Source organism: Macaca nemestrina, chromosome 7, assembly GCF_043159975.1.
Source record: "Macaca nemestrina isolate mMacNem1 chromosome 7, mMacNem.hap1, whole genome shotgun sequence".
Taxonomy (NCBI): domain Eukaryota; kingdom Metazoa; phylum Chordata; class Mammalia; order Primates; family Cercopithecidae; genus Macaca; species Macaca nemestrina.
The window spans coordinates 103,265,982-103,286,834 of NC_092131.1; the positions used below are offsets into that span (position 1 = coordinate 103,265,982).

At 46.8% G+C, this 20,853-nt stretch overlaps 1 protein-coding gene across 2 annotated transcripts; it reads right to left on the reverse strand.

Annotated features, from left to right (window-relative positions):
• Positions 1 to 10,010: 10,010 nt before the first annotated feature.
• On the reverse strand, positions 10,011 to 20,789 carry LOC105488351 (mitochondrial ribosomal protein S11). Of its 2 annotated transcripts, XM_011752320.3 has the most exons (7): positions 20,772 to 20,789; positions 20,513 to 20,651; positions 20,268 to 20,384; positions 15,529 to 15,627; positions 13,021 to 13,150; positions 11,213 to 11,278; positions 10,011 to 10,399 (listed from the first exon to the last, which is right to left on the reverse strand). In XM_011752320.3, the coding sequence occupies exons 2-7, from the start codon at positions 20,575 to 20,577 to the stop codon at positions 10,292 to 10,294; spliced, it is 585 nt and encodes a 194-aa protein (XP_011750622.2). In that variant the 5' UTR covers positions 20,578 to 20,651; positions 20,772 to 20,789; the 3' UTR covers positions 10,011 to 10,291. The 2 variants fall into 2 exon arrangements, with proteins under 2 accessions (XP_011750622.2, XP_011750623.1); XM_011752321.3 differs by lacking the exons at positions 20,268 to 20,384; positions 20,513 to 20,651; positions 20,772 to 20,789 and adding an exon at positions 19,145 to 20,253.
• Positions 20,790 to 20,853: the final 64 nt, after the last annotated feature.

Here is a 20,853-nt window from a genome sequence, read left to right on the forward strand (position 1 = left end):
CCCCTTTCTTGCCCTTCTGCCTTCCTCCATGGGATGACACAGCACAAAGGCCCTCATCAGATTTGGTCCCTCAAACTTGAATTCACAGCCTTTAGAACTGTAAGAAGTTACCCAGTCTGTGGTATTCCATTACAGCAGCACAAAAGGGACTAAGACAGCCTCCTAAACCTCCCTAGAATCTGCCCTGCCTGCAATCCTGCTTGCGGCTGTTTTCTGCCAGACTCATCTCTCACCTGGATCCCAGCCATGACCTCCTGTGGGTCTCCCTGACTCCAGGTGCCTTTAGTTCCTCCATCCAGTGACCCAGACCCCAGCCTGCTCTTTCTAAAACACACTCTGACCACGGCACAGCCCTGTTAAAACCTTTCAGGGGCTCCCACTGCTTACAGCCTGCAGAGGGCCCTCCTGGTGCCCCAGTAGTGTAGGGCCCTTCTGATGTTACGAGGCCACCAGATGCCTGGTTGTCCCTCCCTCTCTCATCCCACCTGCAGTCACCCCAGCCTTGCCCATTTTCCTCTTCTATATCCACCGCCCCCAACTTCTCTCCATCCCCACTGACTTCTCCAGCATTCTCTCCTTCCTCTATTAGATTCCTGTGGCTGCTGTGATAAATGACCACAGGCTGGGTGCCTAAAACCACAGACATTTGTTCTGTCACAGTTCTGGAGGCCAGAAGTCCCAAATCAGTATCATTGGGCCAAAATCAAGTTGGCAGCAGGGCTGTGCTTCCTTCAGAGGCTCTAGGGAATGAAACCATCTGTACAGGGTTGACAAAAATTGCCCGCCCAGTTCTGGACAGAAATATAGTTAGAATTAAGCATTTATCAGGATGCACTTTGGCCCTCTTCCTTGTTGCTAAAAGTCATGTAGCACTGGTTACTGACCATTTGCATCCCCATCGTTTCTACAGATAGGATTTCTGACATTAGGATCCTGAGACTATTTAACAATTGATTGCATCCACGTTGTTCCTATAGACAGGATCTCTGACATTAGAATCATAGAGTTTTTGTGTAAAGATGGCTTAAGATATTTTCCAGGCCATGAATTCCAGGAACCAGTTTGAAGACCCCTACACAGAAATGGGATCGGCATGAGAATTCAGCTGTTTCATCTCCTTGTCCCATGACTTCACCCTGCACTCTTCCACCCATCAATGATCTCCACACTTTGGCCCACTCCAAGACTCTTAAAAACCCTAGCCCCAAACTCCTTGGGTAGATGGATTTAAGGTTTCCTCTTATCTTCTCATTCAGTGACCCTACGATTAAACTCCTTTCTCTACTGCAACCTGGTGTCTTGGCATATTGACTTGCTGTGCACATCGGGCAACGAACCATCACAGTTTCAGGAAGAATCTGTTCTTGCCCCTTCCAGCTTCTGGTGGATGCTGGCATTTCTTGGCCTATGGCTGAATCTCTCCAGTCTCTGCCTCTGTGGTCACATGGCCTTTCTTCTTCTGTCTGTGTAGTCAAATCTTCTGGCTCCATTTTACAAGGATACCTGTGACTGCATTTAGGGCCCACCAGATCATCCAGGATAATCTCCCCATCTCAAGAGCCCTCATATTTCTTTTTATTTTTTTTTAAGAGATGGGGGTCATGCTATGTTGCCCAGGCTGTACTCGAACTTCTGGGCTCAAGTGATTCTCCTGTGTTGGCCTCCTGAGCAGCTGGGACTACAGGCATGCACCACTGTGCCTGGCTTTCAAGATCTTTAATTTAAGGCTGGGCCTGGTGGCTCATACCTGTAATCCCAGTACTTTGGGAGGTCGAGGAAGGAGGATCGCTTGCACTCTACCCTTTGTTCATGCCATCTTCTTTGCTGCAAACTCCCCCCATCACCCCTCATAACCCATAGTTGCCTCCTAACTCTTACTCTGATTTTGAGCTTGTGTCACCTCCTCTAGGAAGTGTTCCTTGATTCATCTTCTCATCACCACCATCACACACACACACTCTAGGGCGCTCTCTGTCTCTCTCACTCACTCACAGGTGTCCCTGTTCTGTGGTGGCACCAAGTGGTGTCACAATGGACTTTTTCTGAATTTGTCTCCCCAGCTAGCCTCCTAGGCTGCTCAGGCCAGTTACCAGGGCTTAGACATCCTGAATCTGAGTGTTGATAGATGCTTGAGGAAGGAGGGAGGGAAGAAAGACTCGAGGGATAGACTTCCCAATCATTTGGCGTTTTCATTTCATTTCATTTTTGGCTGCAATTTTTTTTTGAACAATTGGGCTTTATCTACAGTTGGATGAATTTAAGGAAGTAGGAAGATGGGTGATTGGCTCCCATAGCTTTTCTGATTAAAATTACAGGAAAAATATTTGAAAATAATTAATAATTATAACAGCAGCAACAAGATGGCCATGCATCTGCATTCACCACTGTGCTCCCCACCAGGGCCCCACAGAATCAGCCAAGGCCCTGTGAGGATGGAAGCTGCCACCTTAGCAGTGTGAGGATCGGGAGGGCAGGGCAGGAAAGGCAGGGCCAGCCTGGATGACACTCGCTGTGCCCGAGCAGAGTACACAGTTGCCTTACAAATCCCCCTGCCAGTCCTGTGGAGGTGGGAGTAGCTGAGGCTCAGAGAGATGCAGCCATTTCTCCAAGGTCACACAGTAGAGCTGAGATTCAAACCCTAGTCTTTGTGACTCCAAAGCCTAAGCTCTTCTCAGCCCAGCAGGGTAGAAGGAATGGGCAACCGAGTAGGGCGGCAGGTGGGGGCCATGGGCAGGGAGCAGGCCTGGCCTAGAGTCCAGGGGAGAACTAATTGGATTTCCAGGGGCATAGAATCTGGCTTGTGTAGTATCCCTGAGGCTCTCCCTCAGAGCAGCTTAGTGAGTCAGGATCCAGGCTTTCTTTCCAGCCACGAAGGAGCTATAGGCTCCTTAGATGCTGGAGCTGCGTCCCACTCAACCCCCTCATGGTCCTGAGGGAGAAACTGAGATCTGGTGTTGGGGAGGGAGTGTGGCCTGACAGCCTGCATGCTGAGTCTGTTCTCAAGCTGGGTCTAGACAACAGGTGTCCTCCCAGCCAGGGCCCCCTGTGACACCACGCTGCCCCTCAGTTGACATTTCTTTTTAGTTCAAGGGGATTACGCAAATCCTAGGTGGTTAAGCTGCCACAGGGCACTATGGAAACAGATCACCCTGCTCTCTCTGCCTCCTCTTCCCGGCCAAGCAATAATGACACTGAGGCTGACTTTTCTGGCAAGACTTGTGATGCTAATTTGGGAGCATGTGCATAGTTTGATTTGAACCTGGGTGGGCAGTGGGGAGAAGCCAGATTAATTACGAGAACAAATTTGAGAGCCAAATCAGATGTCTTCCCCCAAATACTGGACCAACAATGGAGATGGGGAGTATTACAGGGTCCATGTGTGTCCAAATATATACTAAAAAAAGTATGTGCACATTTCAGCAGATGGTTTATGTAATGCCTGACTGCAGCGTCTATACATTTTTTGAGAAACAGTTCTTTATTTTTAATTGGTTCATTAATTAATCTGAATAAGTAACATCAATATGGCACCTACCTCTAAAGATGAAGAAGGTAAAGAGTTGAGTCTGCTTTCCACCTGCTACTCTGTCACCCAGTTTCCCGCCCTGGAGCTGAGCACACTGCCAGTTTGGGGTATGTCTTTCCAGATACTCAATGCATACACAAACATGTATGTACACATCTTTACTCCTTTTCTACAAAAATTAGCAACTATACTATGCACTATGTTCTGCCCCCACTCGTTTTTCACTTAGCAAGCATCTTGGCGTGTTTCAGGGCTAACATTCCATTATACGGATGTACTGTATTATAATTTAACTAGTCCCCTATTGATGGACATTTAGGTTCCAATCTTTTACAGTACCTTCAAAAATATCTTTGCATACTTGGTACACATTGGAAAGAATATCCATAGCTTTGTGGTCCCATACTCACTGGCCACATGTGGCTATTTCAAAGCAAATTAATTCAAATTAAATAGAATTTAAAACGCAGTTCCTGGTCACATTTTAAGAGCCATGTGGGACTAGTGGCTACCATTCTGGCAAGGAAGATATAGGGCATTTCTGTTGGGCAAGCAGTTCTAGTGGACAGTGCTGTCTCTATGTGGTACATTCCTAGAAGGGAATTATGAAGCCACAGGTCTTCGCATCTTGTGTTGACAGATATTGCCAAATTTCCCTCTGAAGAGGCTCTAGGTATTTACCTTCCCCCAGTAAGAGCTGAGAGAGAGCACACGCTCTTTTGTTTCAGAACAATTGGTGTAGAATGTTGGAAAGAACACAAAACGTTCCCTGTGTACTGATTCCAAGGACATTTTGTTTCCATGGTCGGTGCTCACGTTGCTCACATCAGACACTGCTGTTCCCAATTTACAGCGGGCATGCCTGTCCCTGGGGTCCCACACTGCTGTCTCCCTCAGAGGGGAGATAGCCATCTGGCTGAGGTCTGCTTCTCCATGGCTCTAAGCCTCTTCTCGTCTCCTCTGCATACTCTGACTTGATTCATCATGGTGCAGGGCAAACTGCTGATCCCATTTATTCTCCATCACCACGAGACAGCCTTAACCAGAAAATTCAGCACCCTTGGCCCAACCTCTGTTTCTTCACCTCCCACTGTCTCTGACCCTCCTCCCTTTGGTGAATCATGACCTCCACGTGGCTAAACCTAAGGGGCACCTCATCTGGTAGAGTTCCTATCAGACTTCTGGACAGCAACCTGCACTCTGACTAAGCCCTCTGTCCTGCCTCCTTCACAGTCTCTCCTGCTTGCATTTATGATCTTGGCCATCTTCTTTTCCTTACTCTGTACAGTTTTCCTGGGTTGTCTCGTCCCACTATGCATTGATTGGCATCTCTGCATTTGGGGAATGATGCTAAGGCATTTAGCTTCTATGTCCTTGATGACTAGTAAGATTAAACATCATTTCACAGTTTTTGAGCTTTTGAAATTCTTCTGTTATAAAGTCAGGGTGGAAGCAGAGTAGATGATGGGTATTAGACAGATTCCAATCCAGTTTCTGGCTCCTGTGGGGCTCTGGCCCCCAGAGGCTCTTCTGATTCTCCACGCTCTGGGCATCTTGTGTCCACGGCTGCTGCACTTTCATCGCCCCTCCCTTCCCACCATGGTCCCTACACCTTCAGTCTACTGAGGAGACACAGCGTCTCATCACCTTCATTTCCCCAGCACTGTGCACGCCCTCCCTACCTCCCACCCAGTGGACAGGGATAGGTGTCAGCATGCTCCCACCTCCTCAGCCCCTCCAGGAATATTGTTCCATCACCTCCATTTGACAGCCCTGCTCTTCTGAAGTGTGTACAATCTATTACTTCCGCCTTCCTGAACTCCTGGTCTGCTTCCTACACTATGGGCCACTCCACTTTGTTTGAGGGCTTTGAACCTCATAGACTTCTCTATCCTTTTCCCTGACATGCTCTTCCAGGCTTCAGCATCAAGGTAAGTTTCTTTGTCCACATAATTACTTGACTTAAACCTCAGTGACTTATAGTTCGACTATTTTAGACACCCATGTGCCTCACTTCCTCTCCTGTGAATGAGCTCTCTCTTGAATCTCTAACTCTGAAGTTCCTGTTGACCGCAGCTGTCCACACACCCACCTCCCTTTGTCCATCCCATCTGTGGAGTCTGCTCTTTATCCTTGGTGTGACTGCAAGTTTTTGGGGTTTTTTTTGTTTGTTTCTTTTGTTTTGTTTTTGAGACCCAGTTTCACTCTTGTTGCCCAGGCTGGAGTGCAATGGCTTGATCTCAGCTTACTGCAACCTCTGCCTCCTCGGTTCAAGTGATTCTCCTGCCTCAGCCTCCCGAGTAGCTGGGATTACAGGTGCCCACCACCATGACCGGCTAATTTTTTGTATTTTTAGTAGAGATGGGTTTTCTCCATGTTGGTCAGGTTGGTCTCAAACTCTCAACCTCAGGTGATCCGCCTGCCTCAGCCTCCCAAAGTGTTGGGATCACAGATGTGAGCCACTGTGCCTGGCCTGACTGCAAGTTTTAATGACCCCTTCCTTTCCCTGTAATCCTCTGGTAAGCTATTCTCTCCATCCAGTCTCCCTATCCAGTTCAAACTGCATGACCCACCATGCCAACTCAGCGGGAACCGGGAACCTGACCTCTCACCCCTCAGGCTTGCTTGTGTTCTGAGCTCCTGAGGATGCTCATTCGCCCATGGTTCCTCTTGCACGCCTTCTCCTCCACAAAGACTTCCCTTCCGGCCCTGAAGCTGAGGGGATGGGTCTTTCACTCCAACGCCAATACCATTTGTGCCTCCTTTTATGGAACTCCATTCTAACTCAGCCACATACCTGTCCTGCCTCCTCAGAGTGTGAGCTCCAGAGTATGGACAGCTCCAGCTCCGTTCTCCCAGTGCCCGGCCTCCATGTTTGTGGCTAGCCCATGTTGGCTTAATTTGGTGATTGGATAATTTCTGCTTTGGCAAGAGATAGCTTCATCACCTTGGGCTGATAGTACCCAGATTTAAAAAGCAATGTGTCTTTCCAGAACAGGAGAAAATGAGTAGAGAAAAAGAATAAAGCCCAGCAGTAAGGTATATATGCATTTTTTTTTTTTCTTTTTAAAGAGACATGTCAGAGCCAGGTTGCAGGCAAATACAGTTGGGAAATGCTTTCTCCCAAGGTGCCAGTGAAATTCTGCTAGCATTCAGGGACTCTAGTGGTAAACAGGCTTATTTTGGCAGTGACCGTACATCTCGGTGTCAGGTGATAGCCTTGGCAGAAAGATGTGAAAACATCACGTCTATGCTGAAAGGAAAGAAATTGCGTTTTTTTTGCTGGTGTAGGATAGGCTTTCCTTATGTAGCCAGTCCTGTGCAGCCAGCTTCAGAAGCAAAACTGCAGATGCACCCATAGCAATAATCTGAGGCTGTGCTGCCAGAAGACAACAAAGTGTGTCACACAAGCTGATGCCAACACCCTGCTTGCACAAATACTTGGGACCCACATGCTGGGCTTTGCATCTTTCCACCTGTGGGAAATGCAAGCACACGTTCCACCTGTTTCCTCAGGAAGGAGAGACCTGCTGCTGAGAGGGGCTGCAGCAGCAGGGACAGGGCAGTCCGGCATGTTAGGTAAATAATCACCGCCTAGATTTGTCAGCCTTCGGTGAAGGTGACGTTGTCTCTCACAGGGGTGGGAGGGTCAGTCTTTTAGAGGCCAAGACAAATGATTAAGAGACAGTACAGTTTAAGACAGCACCAGCTTTATTGGCCACTCAGAGCCTGGAAACAACACTGTGCACCGAGAGCTTACAATAAAGGAACATGCATTTTCCAGTGCATAGTCAACAAGGTGGCCTCCCTTGTTGCTCCCGGGGTTGCGCCAGACATCCATTTCTGGGCCCAAGACCATTGATCCTTAAGGGTCCTCTGTCCTGTCTGCGCATGTAGGCTCTGCTGGGCAGGATCTTCCTTTCCAAAGCCCTCTTGTGAGTAAAATAACATTTTTGAAACAATGGTGTGTAGATCAGGTGCAGTGGCTCACGCCTGTTATCCCAGCACTTTGGGAGACTGAGGTGGGAGGATTGCTTGAGACCAGGAGTTCAAGACCAGCCTGGGTGACATGGCAAGACATTGTCTCTATAAAAAATACAAAAATTATCCGGGTGTGGTAGCATGTGCCTGTAGTCCCAGATACTCAGGAGGCTGAAGCTGGAGGATCGCTTGAGCCCAGAAGTTTGAGACTGCAGTGAGCCATGGTTGTACCACTGCAATCCAGCCTGGGTGACAGAGCGAGACTCAAAAACCAAAACCAAAATAAAAACCTATGGTGTATGGAGGACTTTTAGGAGCCACAGAAGACTCCTGTGCTTGCTATCCTCCAGGTGCCCCTCCAGATCACTCTGCAGCCTGGGAGGCTGAGCCTCCAAGTACCACAACACTGAGTTCCCTTCCTTTTGGGATCAGCCAAGGGAGACCCCAGCAAGGGACTATAGGGTAGGAACAGTCAGGCATTTCTTCCCTCTCCCTCAGGCCACGGTTTTGGCAGAGCTGCACTCTGCTGCTGTGGCAGCTCCTGCCAGGTTCTAGGAACTGTTCTTTCCCTGCCTCTTCTAGCCTAGGGTGGCAGCTACTTTGTACTCCACCTTATTTCCTGAACCTTGCCCATGCCTCTGCAAAGAGCTTTCCTCTTAAATCTTGTGAGCTGTTTCCTGCTCAGGCCCTGACTGATGAACTGTCTGATTGCTATGGGCCCTCTGTCCACCAAACCATATCAAATCACAAAGTGTAAGTTTTATTTTTTAATTTTTTTTGAGATGGAGTCTCGCTCTGTCGCCAGGCTGGAGTGCAGTGGCGCAGTCTTGGCTCACTGCAACCTCCGCCTTCTGGGTTTAAGCGATTCTCCTGCCTCAGCCTCCCAAGTAACTGGGATTATAGGCACCATGCCCAGCTAATTTTTGTATTTTTAGTAGAGATGGGGTTTCACCATGTTGGCCAGGCTGGTCTTAAACTCCTGACCTCGTGATCCACCCGCCTCGGCCTCCCAAAGTGCAGGGATTACAGGCGTGAGCCACCGTGCCCGGCACAAAGTGCGATCTTCAAATGCACCATGTTTTTATGCATTGTATTTATACGTAGTTTTGCGGTGAAACAGTCTAATTCCTTCCGACAGTGGCTTTGATCCAAGAAGCCTTCGGTTGGGCTTCTTTGGTCACTGGTCACAAGATGACCTTCACAGGTCCTGCTAAAGATTAAAGAGAAGGCAGTAGGGAGGCATTTTTCCTTCTAAATTCAGGTCTTGGTTCATGATCTTCCTCCTTTCTTTGCCCTAACACAGCCTCTTGCCTATTTAAGGGGCATCTGTGTCTTTTCCTATACTGAGTTTAGGCAGATCACAGTGCTTAGCTGGCTGGACACAGAAGTAAAACCCCACAGTGCCTTCCCCTTCTGGTCAGCAGGCCCTTCCTGCACTCATCTGGGAGGAACAGTGCTTTTGCGTACTTGACCACTCCTTCTCAGCTTCTGGTGATACTCTTACCTTTGGTCTTCTCTGCCTGTGGAAGAGGGGCCTCTCTGGTCGTGTCTCTAGAGCCCCCACCTTTGGCTTCTGTGCCGTATCCAGGAACTCTAGAGCCCCAACAGAGGAGCAGTCAGTCCTGCCTGGGGGTGCTGAGTTGCGCCCCACTGCCAGCACTACCCAGGTTCCTTATCAACTTGCTTTCTGCACTTCTAGATTTGGGCTCTACTCAAGCCCATCCTGCCATCCACCCTATTTTCTAGAGAATCATCAGGTGTTTTTTTTTTTTTTTTTTTTTTTGAGACAGTCTCGCTGTCACCTGGGCTTGAGTGCAGTGGCACGATGTCAGCTCACTGCAGCCTCCCCCTACTGGGTTCAAGCGATTTTCATGCCTCAGCCTCCAGAGTAGCTGGAATTACAGGCACACACCACTATGCCTGGTTAATTTTTGTATTTTTGGTAGAGATGGGGTTTCACTATGTTGCCCAGGCTGGTCTCAAACTGGACTCAAGTGATTCATCCGCCTTGGCCTCCCAAAGTGCTGGGGTTACAGGTGTGAGCCACTGCTCCTGGCCAAGAATCATGTTTTACACAACTCTACCCTCCCCGCTTTTAGGGCACTCTCTCGTTAGTGCTGGGACTGCTGAAGCCCATGGAGTGTAAACGAATGCCACTTTAATGTGGGGAGTCTGACCCACTTGTAGAAAATCCTGTGTTTAGGGCTAACTTTAAACATGCCCATAATGGTGAAATCTATCAGAATCTAGAGGTAGGTGGCAAAAAGCTCTCAATCTGGGCCAAATTACAAGTCATTAATAAGAAAAGTTACTAGGATTAGCTCTGGAAATCTTGGGTAAGGGGCTAGATAAGAAATATCTGAAACCAAAGGTGTCTGGTAAACAGCAACTCACATTTACATTTTAACCCTTTCATCCAAGGTCTCACCTCAAATCACACTCTCTTTTTCAGGAGGAAGTAGGAATTATGTAACTCTGAAACAAAAATCTCAAAATTATGACAGATGGTACAGATATTTATTTTCTCTGAGCACAGGCTGGGTCTAGGCCACGGCTGCCCCTGTAGCTCCCCTCTTGTAAGAGATGCAAAGCTTACTTCTGGGCACACCCATCTCCAGCTGGAGATGCAAGCAAAGGCCACTGTGTAAGGAGGCAAAACTCTCCCTTACTGTTTGAAGGACCTCTAACAAGCATATGCTGGAGAGAGCTCTGACAGGGAGCATTTTACAAGGTCCCACTGGAGCTGAGGCTTGAGGTCAGGTCCAAGTGCAAGCTTCCTTCCCATCACAGCCTCCGAGCCTTCCTGGGGCGGCAGCCGTTGTGCGGGATTGGGGTGTTGTCTGTGATTGAGATCACTTCCAGGCCCCCCATGGTCAGTCCGTGGATGGCAGACTGGAAGGAGCAGAAAGAAAAGTAGAATGGCATGGTCTCAGAAATGATGATCCAGTGTCTCTAGGCAGGGTTCGGAGAGGGATAGGGTGGGGTAGAGAAGGGAAGGGAGGGGTGACATGCCCACTGGCTTTGACACCTATAATCCCAATCCTATTCTACTCTCACAAATGTCTCCACCCAAACCCTTTAGCCAGGTTTTCACTGTCCCCCTCTCAAATCATACCCACCACTTTCCACGTTGTGCTTTACAGTCTGAACAAAGACTTCCTGTAGATCTTGGCACACCTTGGGTATCATACTTCTGTAGCTTACTTCGGCAGTTTTCTCTGCCTGCAATGTCCCCCACCACCCACTGTGCCTCCACCTCCCTAATACCTCATTATTCCTGCAAAGTCAGAGAGATGTCACCTCTTTGAGGAAGCTAAAGATTATCTGTGCTAATGATCATCAGGAAAGATTATCCTTGCTAGGTACGGGATCCCCTGATGGGCTCCCAGCACTCTGGCACATGCTTACCACGGCACTCACCAGTCTGTCCTGAGGGATTTGTTTGTGACAGTTCCCCCAGGAACCACCTTCAACTTCCCAGTCTATGGCACACAGCAGGCACTCAGTGAGTGTCTGATGAATTATACTAAGTGATCTAGGCTTGCTCTGAGGGGCTTAGTCGATTATATAAACCACCGATGGGAACTTCAAGCAAACATGGAAATCCACTAAAGGGTGTTTTCTAATCTCTCTGTACTCTGCTCTCAAGCCCCAGATTCTCACTTACTAGGAGGCACACACACTACGGAAATCACTGTAGCTTACCAAGCGTCCTGGCCCCAGGCCTTTCACCACAACTCGGATATGGGTCACACCTTTTTGTGTAGCTTTCTGGAGAGAAGCAATGAGTGGTTAGTGCCCCGGAGAGAGAACTACTGCATCCAAATCTCTTGTTACTGCCTCCTAGAGCAAGGAGGGGTATGAGCTCAGGGAAAGGGCACCCAGAGAAGTAAACAGGGAGGCAAAGGGCAGATGGCTATAGTGGAGGACAAGCGCCAGCAGAGAACACAGAATTTGGCAGGTTGCAGAATTCACGTGACTGTGATCTGTTTAGCCTAGGACAGCACTGCCACCTAATGGAGATTTCTAAATGTTGCTCAGGTTTTTCTCAGCTGGGCACATGCAGAATTTCAGACCATGAGGCAACACCCTAGGCTTCAAGGCTGAACCTAAATACCCACTTCAAAAGTATTGTTTAAAATCTCTAAGTAGTTAGAGTTGAAATTTTCTTTCTTGATAATAAAGGCAGTTCATTACAAAAAGGGAAAATACACAGAACTCACTCATGACCCACCATGCAGAAGCCACTGTGAACACTGACGTACTTCTTTTCATAGTATATGATCTGTCCATGTTGGGCATTTACAGCATTTTGATTTCTGATGATAGTACATGCAATCAGTATTTTGGTGTGCCTTGCCTTGTTTGAAGGTCAAGGTTTTCCTTCAGGAAACACATCTGGTTTGGCAGTCTGAACATTTGTAAGGCCTGTGCTATAGTAGAAATTGTGCAGGCTTTGGTCTCAGACCAATCTGGGTTCCGATGAGTGAACTGAATCGGTGCATGGCTCTGGGCAAGTCACACACTCTGAATCTCAAATGGCTTATGAAAATGTGGATAATTCTGAGGGTCTCTGAAGATTCAAGATAATAAATGTAAAGTGTCTGGCACATGTAGATGCTCAATAACTATACCAATAGCAGCACCTTGCCGATTTGCTTCTAAAAAAGGTCTACAACAGTTCATACTGGAACTGGTATCGTATGAGTCCTCCCGATACTATATCCTCTCCAAAGAGACTATCGTATCTCCCCCAACCCCAAACCATGGGTCTTTATTTTTATTTTTTTTCTTGAGATGGAGTCTCACTCTGTCGCCAGGCTGGAGTACAGTGGTGTGATCTCGACTCACTACAACCTCCACTTCCCGGGTTCAAGTGATTCTCCTGCCTCAGCCTCCTGCGTACCTGGGACTACAGGCGCGCACCACCACATCCAGCTAATTTTTCCATTTTTAGTAGAGACGGGGTTTCACCATGTTGGCCAGGATGGTCTTGATCTCTTTGCCTGCCTTGGCCTCCCAAAGTGCTGGGATTACAACTGTGAGCCACTGTGCCCGGCCTATTTTTAAATTTTTTTGGAGACAGGGTCTCTCTGTTGCCCAGGCTTTAGTGCAGTGGTGAGATCATAGCTCACTGCAGCCTCAAGCTCCTGGGCTCAAGCCATCCAGCCTCAGCCTCCCAAGTAGCTGGAACTACAGGCAGGTGCCACCACACCTGGCTAATGGTTTTTAAATTGAGGGGTCTTTGGTTCTCAAGCTTTTGGTATCTTGGCTTTTACATCCTAGAATGATCGAACAGGGGCTTCACCTCTAATGAAGCCGAGAGAAAGAAAAAAGAGGAGCCTTTCACATAAAACCTTTTCAAACCAGTGCCCCAATGTCAGGGCATCTAAGCTGCCATGACAAACCCTTGCTTCTGAATGGGTAGTATAATGAGGATTCTCCACTCAGTGATGAGCTATGCAGAAAGCAAACACACGCTACAGAGGGAAGCCGAAGGAACACACACTTACCGCCGCTGCGGCTATGCCTGCTGTCTGTGCCGCGATGCCTGTGCCCTTCTTGGAATTCCGAAATCCCTCTGTGCCACAGGAAGCACGGGCAAGGGGCTCATTACTGGCAGAGACTACCTGGATCTGTGTGCTGAGAAAAGCAGAAGAAACACACAGGATACCACTCTTCTTTAGGGAAATAAGAGAGAGCTAATCTATGCCCCTAGAAGCCTGGGTGAGAAAGAAAAAGGAATTCAGTTGCTTCTACTTTGAGCTTATCAGATGAACATGTTTTGAACTCCTACAAGAAGTATCAGGAAAGGTCAGAATTCTCCCCTAAACCTGACTGAAAACTGGTAAGTCACATAATCTAAAGGGTGCTCCATAATCTGAGAGTAGTTACAAGTATCGCCCAGAAAATGACTTTATTGGGGAAAGTTTTAAATATACACAAAAGTGAAGAGAATAACATATGAAATCTGATGGACCCATCAACCAGCTTCAACAGTTATCAACTCTTACCCAATTCAGTTTCATTTATAAACCTTGTTCCTACCCCACTCCCCTCACCAATGGATTATTTTGAAGCAAATCCCAGACCTATCATTTTGTCTGTAAATATTTCAGTATATAGCTCTAAAAGGACTCTTAAAAAAATATTAGTAACATTACCATATTGGATGCTTTTTTTTTTTTTTTTTTTTTTGAGATGGAGTTTTGCTCTTGTTGCCCAGGTTGGAGTGCAATGGCATGATCTTGGCTCACAGCAACCTCTGCCTACTGGGTTCAAGCGATTCTTCTGCCTCAGCCTCCAGAGTAGCTGGGATTACAGGCATGCACCACCACGCCCGGCTAATTTTGTATTTTTAGTAGAGACAGGGTTTCTCCATGTTGGTCAGACTGGTCTTGAACTCCCGACCTTAGGTGATCTCCCCGCCTTGGCCTCCCAAAGTGCTGGGATTACAGGCGTGAGCCACTGTGCCCGGCCTCATATTGGATACTTTTGATGCTTATGACACTATATTTCATGATCAAAAATTATTTTAAACAAGTAAAATTTTCTCTTTGTTTCTATTTTTTTGTGAGACAGGGTCTCACTCTGTCACTCAGGCTGGAAGTGCAGTGGCATGATCACAGGTCACTGCAGCCTCCAATTCCTGGGCTCAAGCCATCCTCCCACCTTAGCCTCCTGAGTAGCTGGGACTACAGGTGCATGTCACCACGCCCGGCTAGTTTTTGTATTTTTGTAAAGACTAGGTCTCACTATGTTCCCCAGGCTGGTCTTAAATTCCTGGCCTCAAGTGATCTTCCCAAAGTGATGGGATTATAGGTGTGAGCCACTGCATCGACCCACACCTTTTTCCTAATCGTCTCTAATAAGTTAACTTATTAATACAATTAAGATTATGCCTTAAGAAATCCTCAGATATGCTTTCGATTTCCCCTTTAGTCATCGTCATTCTATTTCTGGTCTGGAGAGCTCTGAGAGCTCACAGAAGGAGGCAGGAGAAGTGACTAAAGGGGAGGCCCGCTGGAGTCAGCCCTGAGCTTGGGTCATCTGCTTGTTTTCCTGGGTATGGCTCTGCCATTCCCCCTACCAGTTTCTAGGGTTTTCCATACTGAATAGATGCATAATTGCTTGTCTCTGTGACAGCCTAAACAGTGCTGTACAGAGTAGACCATAGACATTTAAATGCAGAGTTAGCCTATGTCCTTATTAGCCTGAAAGGGGGAAAAAAAGGAAATCCAATTGCTGTCACTTTACGTTTATCTGACAAATGCTGAAATGAATCCTAGAGCATTTCATCTGTGCCACACACTTTAGACCATGACTCTAGTCTCTTGTGCTGGTCTCTAAATTGCTGGGTGGGTTGGCTGTGACCAAATGCTGATCTCATTTCCAAGTGGGGGCCAACTTGCAAAGTTGTCACTAATACCAGAAATGCTTCTGTTGCCAGCATATGTTTAGGAATTCCCTTGGCACTGCCCCCGTCTGTAAGCCACACAAGAACACTAGTCTTGTCACTTTAAACTCACCATCCACATTTAGCTCTACAAGGCAGAGGCCAGTGCACAGTGGCCCACAGTAAGGACAGTATCTATTTACTCGTTTAGATTCTGGTTAGTGTATTAATAAATCATATTAATATCTTGAATCATATTTCTTTTAATTTATATATCATCCATTCCCTATCAGCAACACTTAATAAACACCTTCATGGTGGGACCATATGCCCCTAATACACTTCTTCCAACTATTGAGCAAAACTATTCTCAAGGAAAGCAAAGAAATCTTATAACTAGGAAATGCCCACCGTATGTCACATTTTCACGAAACTTGAACAAGCTTTGTAAAGACAGCAGGTGGTTCCTCAAGTGAGGAGGAAGATGCTGCTCTACACTGGCGCCATCATGCAGCACTTAGCACCCTCACTTCTACCCCAGGGTATTCAGGGCCAAGCTTGACTTTCCCTTTGAAGCAGAAAGAATCTCATGCTAGACCTGCCCAGTGTTTCCCTTACCACTTACTTGTTGTAGGATGCTTTAATGTGTGCGATTGGGATCTCCTCAAATTTCTTTCCCGCCCACCTCAGAGAGCTCTCCTCTCCTGGAATGGGAGGGTAAATGCTGCAATTAGAAGAAAGATTTTATTTAAAATTATCTCAACTTTTTAAAAGTCAAAGAAATACAACACATGGTTAAAAAACAACAGCTCTCTGCCCCCTGCTGCTTCTGAAGTGGCTGCCCCCACCATTCCTTTTCAGTCCTTCTGGTGCCACCACTGCATCTGTGACTACCGTGCTTATGAGGCTGTTTCTTGACTTGTTGACTTCAGACACATCTAGGGACTTTCTGCTATGAGAAGAGATTTTAATTCATACTCCCCATCTTCCTTGTCCCTGCTAGTATACCCATATCATTATTTTCAGATGTTTTGTAGGTTCCTCTTCTCACAATTTAAAAAATAGTCAAACCTGTTTCTTGTTTCATCAACCATAGACAGTCTCTGGACTTTACTTTATAAAAAATGAGACAAAAATAATACTCATATCATTACCATTAAAAAAAATCCAGAATCCCCTGGAATAAAGGACAGCAAACCTTTTCTGTAAAGGGCCAGATAGTAAATATATTAGGCTTTGCGGGCCAACAGGTCTGTCCCAATTACTAAACTCTTCCACTATATCCCAAAAACAGGTATAGACAACAGTAAATTAATAGGCTGTGTTCCAATAAAACTTTACTTACAAAAACAGGCAACTGGCCAGATTTGCCCAGTGAACCATAGTTTGCCAACCTCTACCCTAGACCAGTGGTTTTCAATGCAGGCTGAACATCAGCCAGCTGTGAAGCATACAGATGTTTAAGCTTCACCCTGGACTTCTGATTGGGGTCTGGAAATCAATGTTTCAAATGTCCCAATAGAATCAGATGTGAACACATTGTCTTGCGTTCAAGATCTTCCACTGTCTTAGTCCAAGCTGTTTTCTGGCTATTTCTAGCTAAGTACTCTTTATTTTCAGATGGCAAAAATTAGGTACCAATAGGGAAATAGGGTTAGTAAGAGAAGCCAAGCCTTGGACCTAGGAGATCTGTCTCAGTCTAGAGCTTTCCTCACCAAGCTATGATTTTTTTTTTTTTTTTTTTTTTTTTTTTGAGACGGAGTCTCGCTCTGTCGCCCAGGCTGGAGTGCAGTGGCCAGATCTCAGCTCACTGCAAGCTCCGCCTCCCGGGTTTACGCCATTCTCCTGCCTCAGCCTCCCAAAGCTGTGATTTTTAAAATTTGAACGCACACAACCATCCTTCAGCAATGGAGCTGGAAATAAACTTGCTGTTCCACTAGGCCTACACACATAAATCAGATTCATGTTTGTACCCACCACAGTCACTTGAAATACAATAGATTCCATTTTAGAAATTATATTATAATCTGAGGGCTACTCTTACCCCAGCCCTACCTGCTTTTCTAGAGGTATTTTAAAAGGCAAAACAAAAACACACTGGTATTCAAAGGTTACAAGTATATTCTTTCCTGTGGGTTTGACCTTATAAGTGATTAGAACTGCCTGGCAATCGTACAGCACATCCCCAGTTCAATTATCCTTCCATTCTCCTAGATGACTCTTATACCTTCTTTTGTCTCCTCTAACCTCCAACTCCCTGCTTCCTCACTGCTGAGCGGATGACCTCTATAGGTGAATAGAAGCAATCAGACTTTCTTCCAGCTCCCACTACCGAACATCTGTGCCCACAGCCGTTGTGCTGTCTCCTGTTACAGTGCTCCACTTGTGTATTAGCCCCTGAAGGACGCTGTTCCCACAATGTCCCCACTCCAGTATCACTTGTTTTTTCCCCTGTATACTGCACTACTCCCAATGGCAAAACATATTGTTACGTTCCAAACTGAAAAAATAACAAAACAACCCTCCAAAACCTCTTGAACCCACCTCCTGGGAGCTACTGTCCATTTCTCTATACCCTTAGAGCAGAGCCCTCTTAAGGAACTTTAAGGTACTGACTATACTTGCTGTTTCTTCCTGTCCTCTGCCTCTATTCTCCTTGAACCCATTTCAATCAGATATGAGCCCCTACTATTCCACCAAAAATGCTTTAATCCGACTAACTCCACATTGCTAAATACAATACGCAATTCTGTTATTGATCTAGCAACCTATCACATCAGCAGCATTTGACACAGTTGATCTCCCCACTTTGAGCGAAATTAAAAAACAAATGATCTCTCCTGGTTTTCCTATTATCTCTCTGGAAGTTCCTTGTCTCTTCTGATGGTTCTTCCTAATCTCCCAAATCTCTAAATGTGAGAGTGCTCCAGGGTTCAATCCTTGAACCTCTTCTCTTCATCTACATTTACGCTATTAATGATTTTGTCATCTCATGGTTTAAATATCTCTATGATGTCTCCCAACTGTATATCTCTAGCTAAAATCTGTCCCTTAACTCCATTTCTTTTTTTTTTTTTTTTTTTTTTGAGATGGAGTCTCGCCCAGGTTGGAATGCAGTGGCACAACTTTGGCTCACTGCAACCTCTGCCTCCCGGGTTCAAGCGATTCTCCTGCCTCAGTGTCCTGGGTAGTTGGGATTACAGACTCGCGCCACCACACCTGGCTAATTTATTTATTTTTAGTAGAGGCGGGGTTTCACCATGTTGGTCAGGCTGGTCTCAAACTCCTGACCTGGTGATCTGCCTGCCTCGGTCTCCCAAAGTGCTGGGATTACAGGTGTGAGCCACCACACCCGGCCCTTGAGCTCCATTTCTAATGGTCTACATTGTATCTCCACTTGAATGTTTATTAAGCATCTCAACAACCCCGATCCAAACTCCTGCAGTCTTCCCCATCTTAATGACAACTCCATCTTTCCAGTTGTTTAGCCCAAAAAATTTTGGGGTCTTCCTTTGCTCCTCTCTTTTTCTCACACTGTTATATTAACAAATCCTGCTTGTTCTACCTTCAAAATATGTCAGACCATTTATAATACCTCCATGGCAATAACCATGGTTCAAGCCACCATCATTTCTTGTCTGGATTATTTCAATAGTCTTCTAACTGCTTAGAGGACTCTTCCCAGCTTCCATTCTTGCTCTCCTATGGTTTAATATCAACACAGCAGCCACAGGGCTTACAAGATCTTGTCAGCAAGATCATGTCAACCCTTTATTCAGCAATTTCCATTGGCCTCCCATCTCATTCAGAGTAAAAGCTGAAGTCCTCACAGTGGCCGACAAAGTCCTACAGAATGTGGCTATGCAGGCCTGCTGGACCCCCACCTCCCCTTTCCAACCATTATTCTCCTACATTTTACTTGTTTTCTATTTACTGTCTTCTACCCACTGGAATTTAAGTTTTATGAGGCCAGGGCTTTTTGTCTGTTTGGTCAGGGATATATCCCCAACACTCTGAACAGTGCCTGGCATTGTTTAAGAAATGACTACAACAGAATCTTGGTTTAGATCCTTTCAGCAGCTCCTCACTGTCTTCAGTGGAGACATTGTAAAAGCTCCAGTGTGACAGACAAGACCCTTGACATTCTGATTCCTTCTTGTCTTGTTGGCCTCATCTGCCATCACATACACACCTGAACACACCATGATTTTCATACCACATGCCTTTACACAGATGGTTACCTTTGTCTCCAGTGACCCACTTCAACTTGTCCAGATGAACTCCCATTCGCTTCTGAGCTCCATGTTCTTTTCTCCATGGTCTTGCCTGATTTCCTCAGGAATGAGACACTTATTCTGTTTTTTTGTTTTTTTTCCTTTGAGACAGAGTCTCAATCTGTCACCCAGGCTGGAGTACAGTGGCGTGATCTTGACTCACTGCAGCCTCCGCCCCCCGGGTTCATGCGATTCTCCTGCCTCAGCCTCCTGTGTGGCTGGGATTACAGGTGCCAGCTATCACGCCTGACTAGTTTTTGTATTTTTAGTGGAGATGGGGTTTTGCCATGTTGGCCAGGCTAGTCTCGATCTCCCGACCTCAGGTGATTAGCCCACCTCAGCCTCCTAAAGTGCTGGGATTAAAGGCATGAGCTACTGCACCCGGCCAGGAGTTAGGCACTTATGTTTTCATACTTCCAAAGAATGCTTACCTCTGTTATACTATTGAGCAAATTATGGTGAAAATGTTTGCATGTATGTCTTCCCTCAAAGACTGTGAACTACTTGTGGGGAGGAATGATCTTTTGTATCTGTATTCACGGCACCTAGCATCGTGTCTCACTCATAGTAGATTCTTGGTAAATGTTTGTTAAATGGATGTGAAGTTAAGTGGATGTGTATAGAGCATACAGAGGTGGTGGCATTGGTGGGAAGCAAGATGCCAGTTCCTAGGGCTGAGCACAAAACACACCCTGGACCATCTGTAAGATGTGCAGGAGCATCTGTTCCATCGCTAGCACCCTCCACCTCCCCATTTTGTGTTGGAGGCAGGGAAGGTTGTTAGTCTGAAAAGATCTCCATCTCAGAAGGAAAGAACGCTGATACATGTTATGGACATCTCACATTCACTCATTGATTTAACGAATGTTCACTGAACGTTTACTCTGTACTACGGCTTATGTGATCCTCACCACCTCTCTCAGCATTATCCGCATTTTCAGATGAGAAGGCTGAGGCTCAGATTTATTTGCAGAAGGTCCCACGGATAGCAAGTGACAGAGCTGAAAATTCACTGGTTCTGACTCTGGAGGGTGTCGGGCAAGAGGCAGGGGTTGCGAGTCTCCAGAGGGCTGGTCCAAGTGGGGCTCACCTGAACCTGGTGTGGCTGGGAGCCGCCTTCTTCTCTTCAACTTCCTGCTTGGCCGCAGCGTCTTGGAGCTGCCGGGCGTCTGTGTGGATTGTCCGGGCTGGCGTCCTGGCCACGACCCTGCCGGGAAGAAAAGCTCGGTGAGGACCACAACCTAACGGTCACTGGGGCTCGGGTGGCTCAAGGGACACGAGTAGGAGCATAGCCCTGGAGTTGGCGGTGGGCTCGAGAGGGCAATCATTTGTTACCCGGTTGTTTGGGGCCAAGTCCAGGACCGCAAGAACCACGACCCCACGTTTCTTACAGCCTGCATGACTTGAATTGACCCCAGTCAGCTTCCGTCGGCAGCGTCCGTCATAGCTGCGCCGGCGCCGGTACCATGAGTGTCTGTCGGGGAGGGGACAGAAGGGAAAGTCATCATACTCTTCATCAGGTCCACTCAATGTTTTTATTTCCATTTAAATGCTCAATAAGACTTTCATTGTGGTTCACTAGGGGATTCTTTACCGTTTTTAATGTTCTGAGATGTGGGCTCACCCCTCCATATGGGAATGGTTCGTTCTAGCAGTTCCGGGACTGAGCTCGCCCC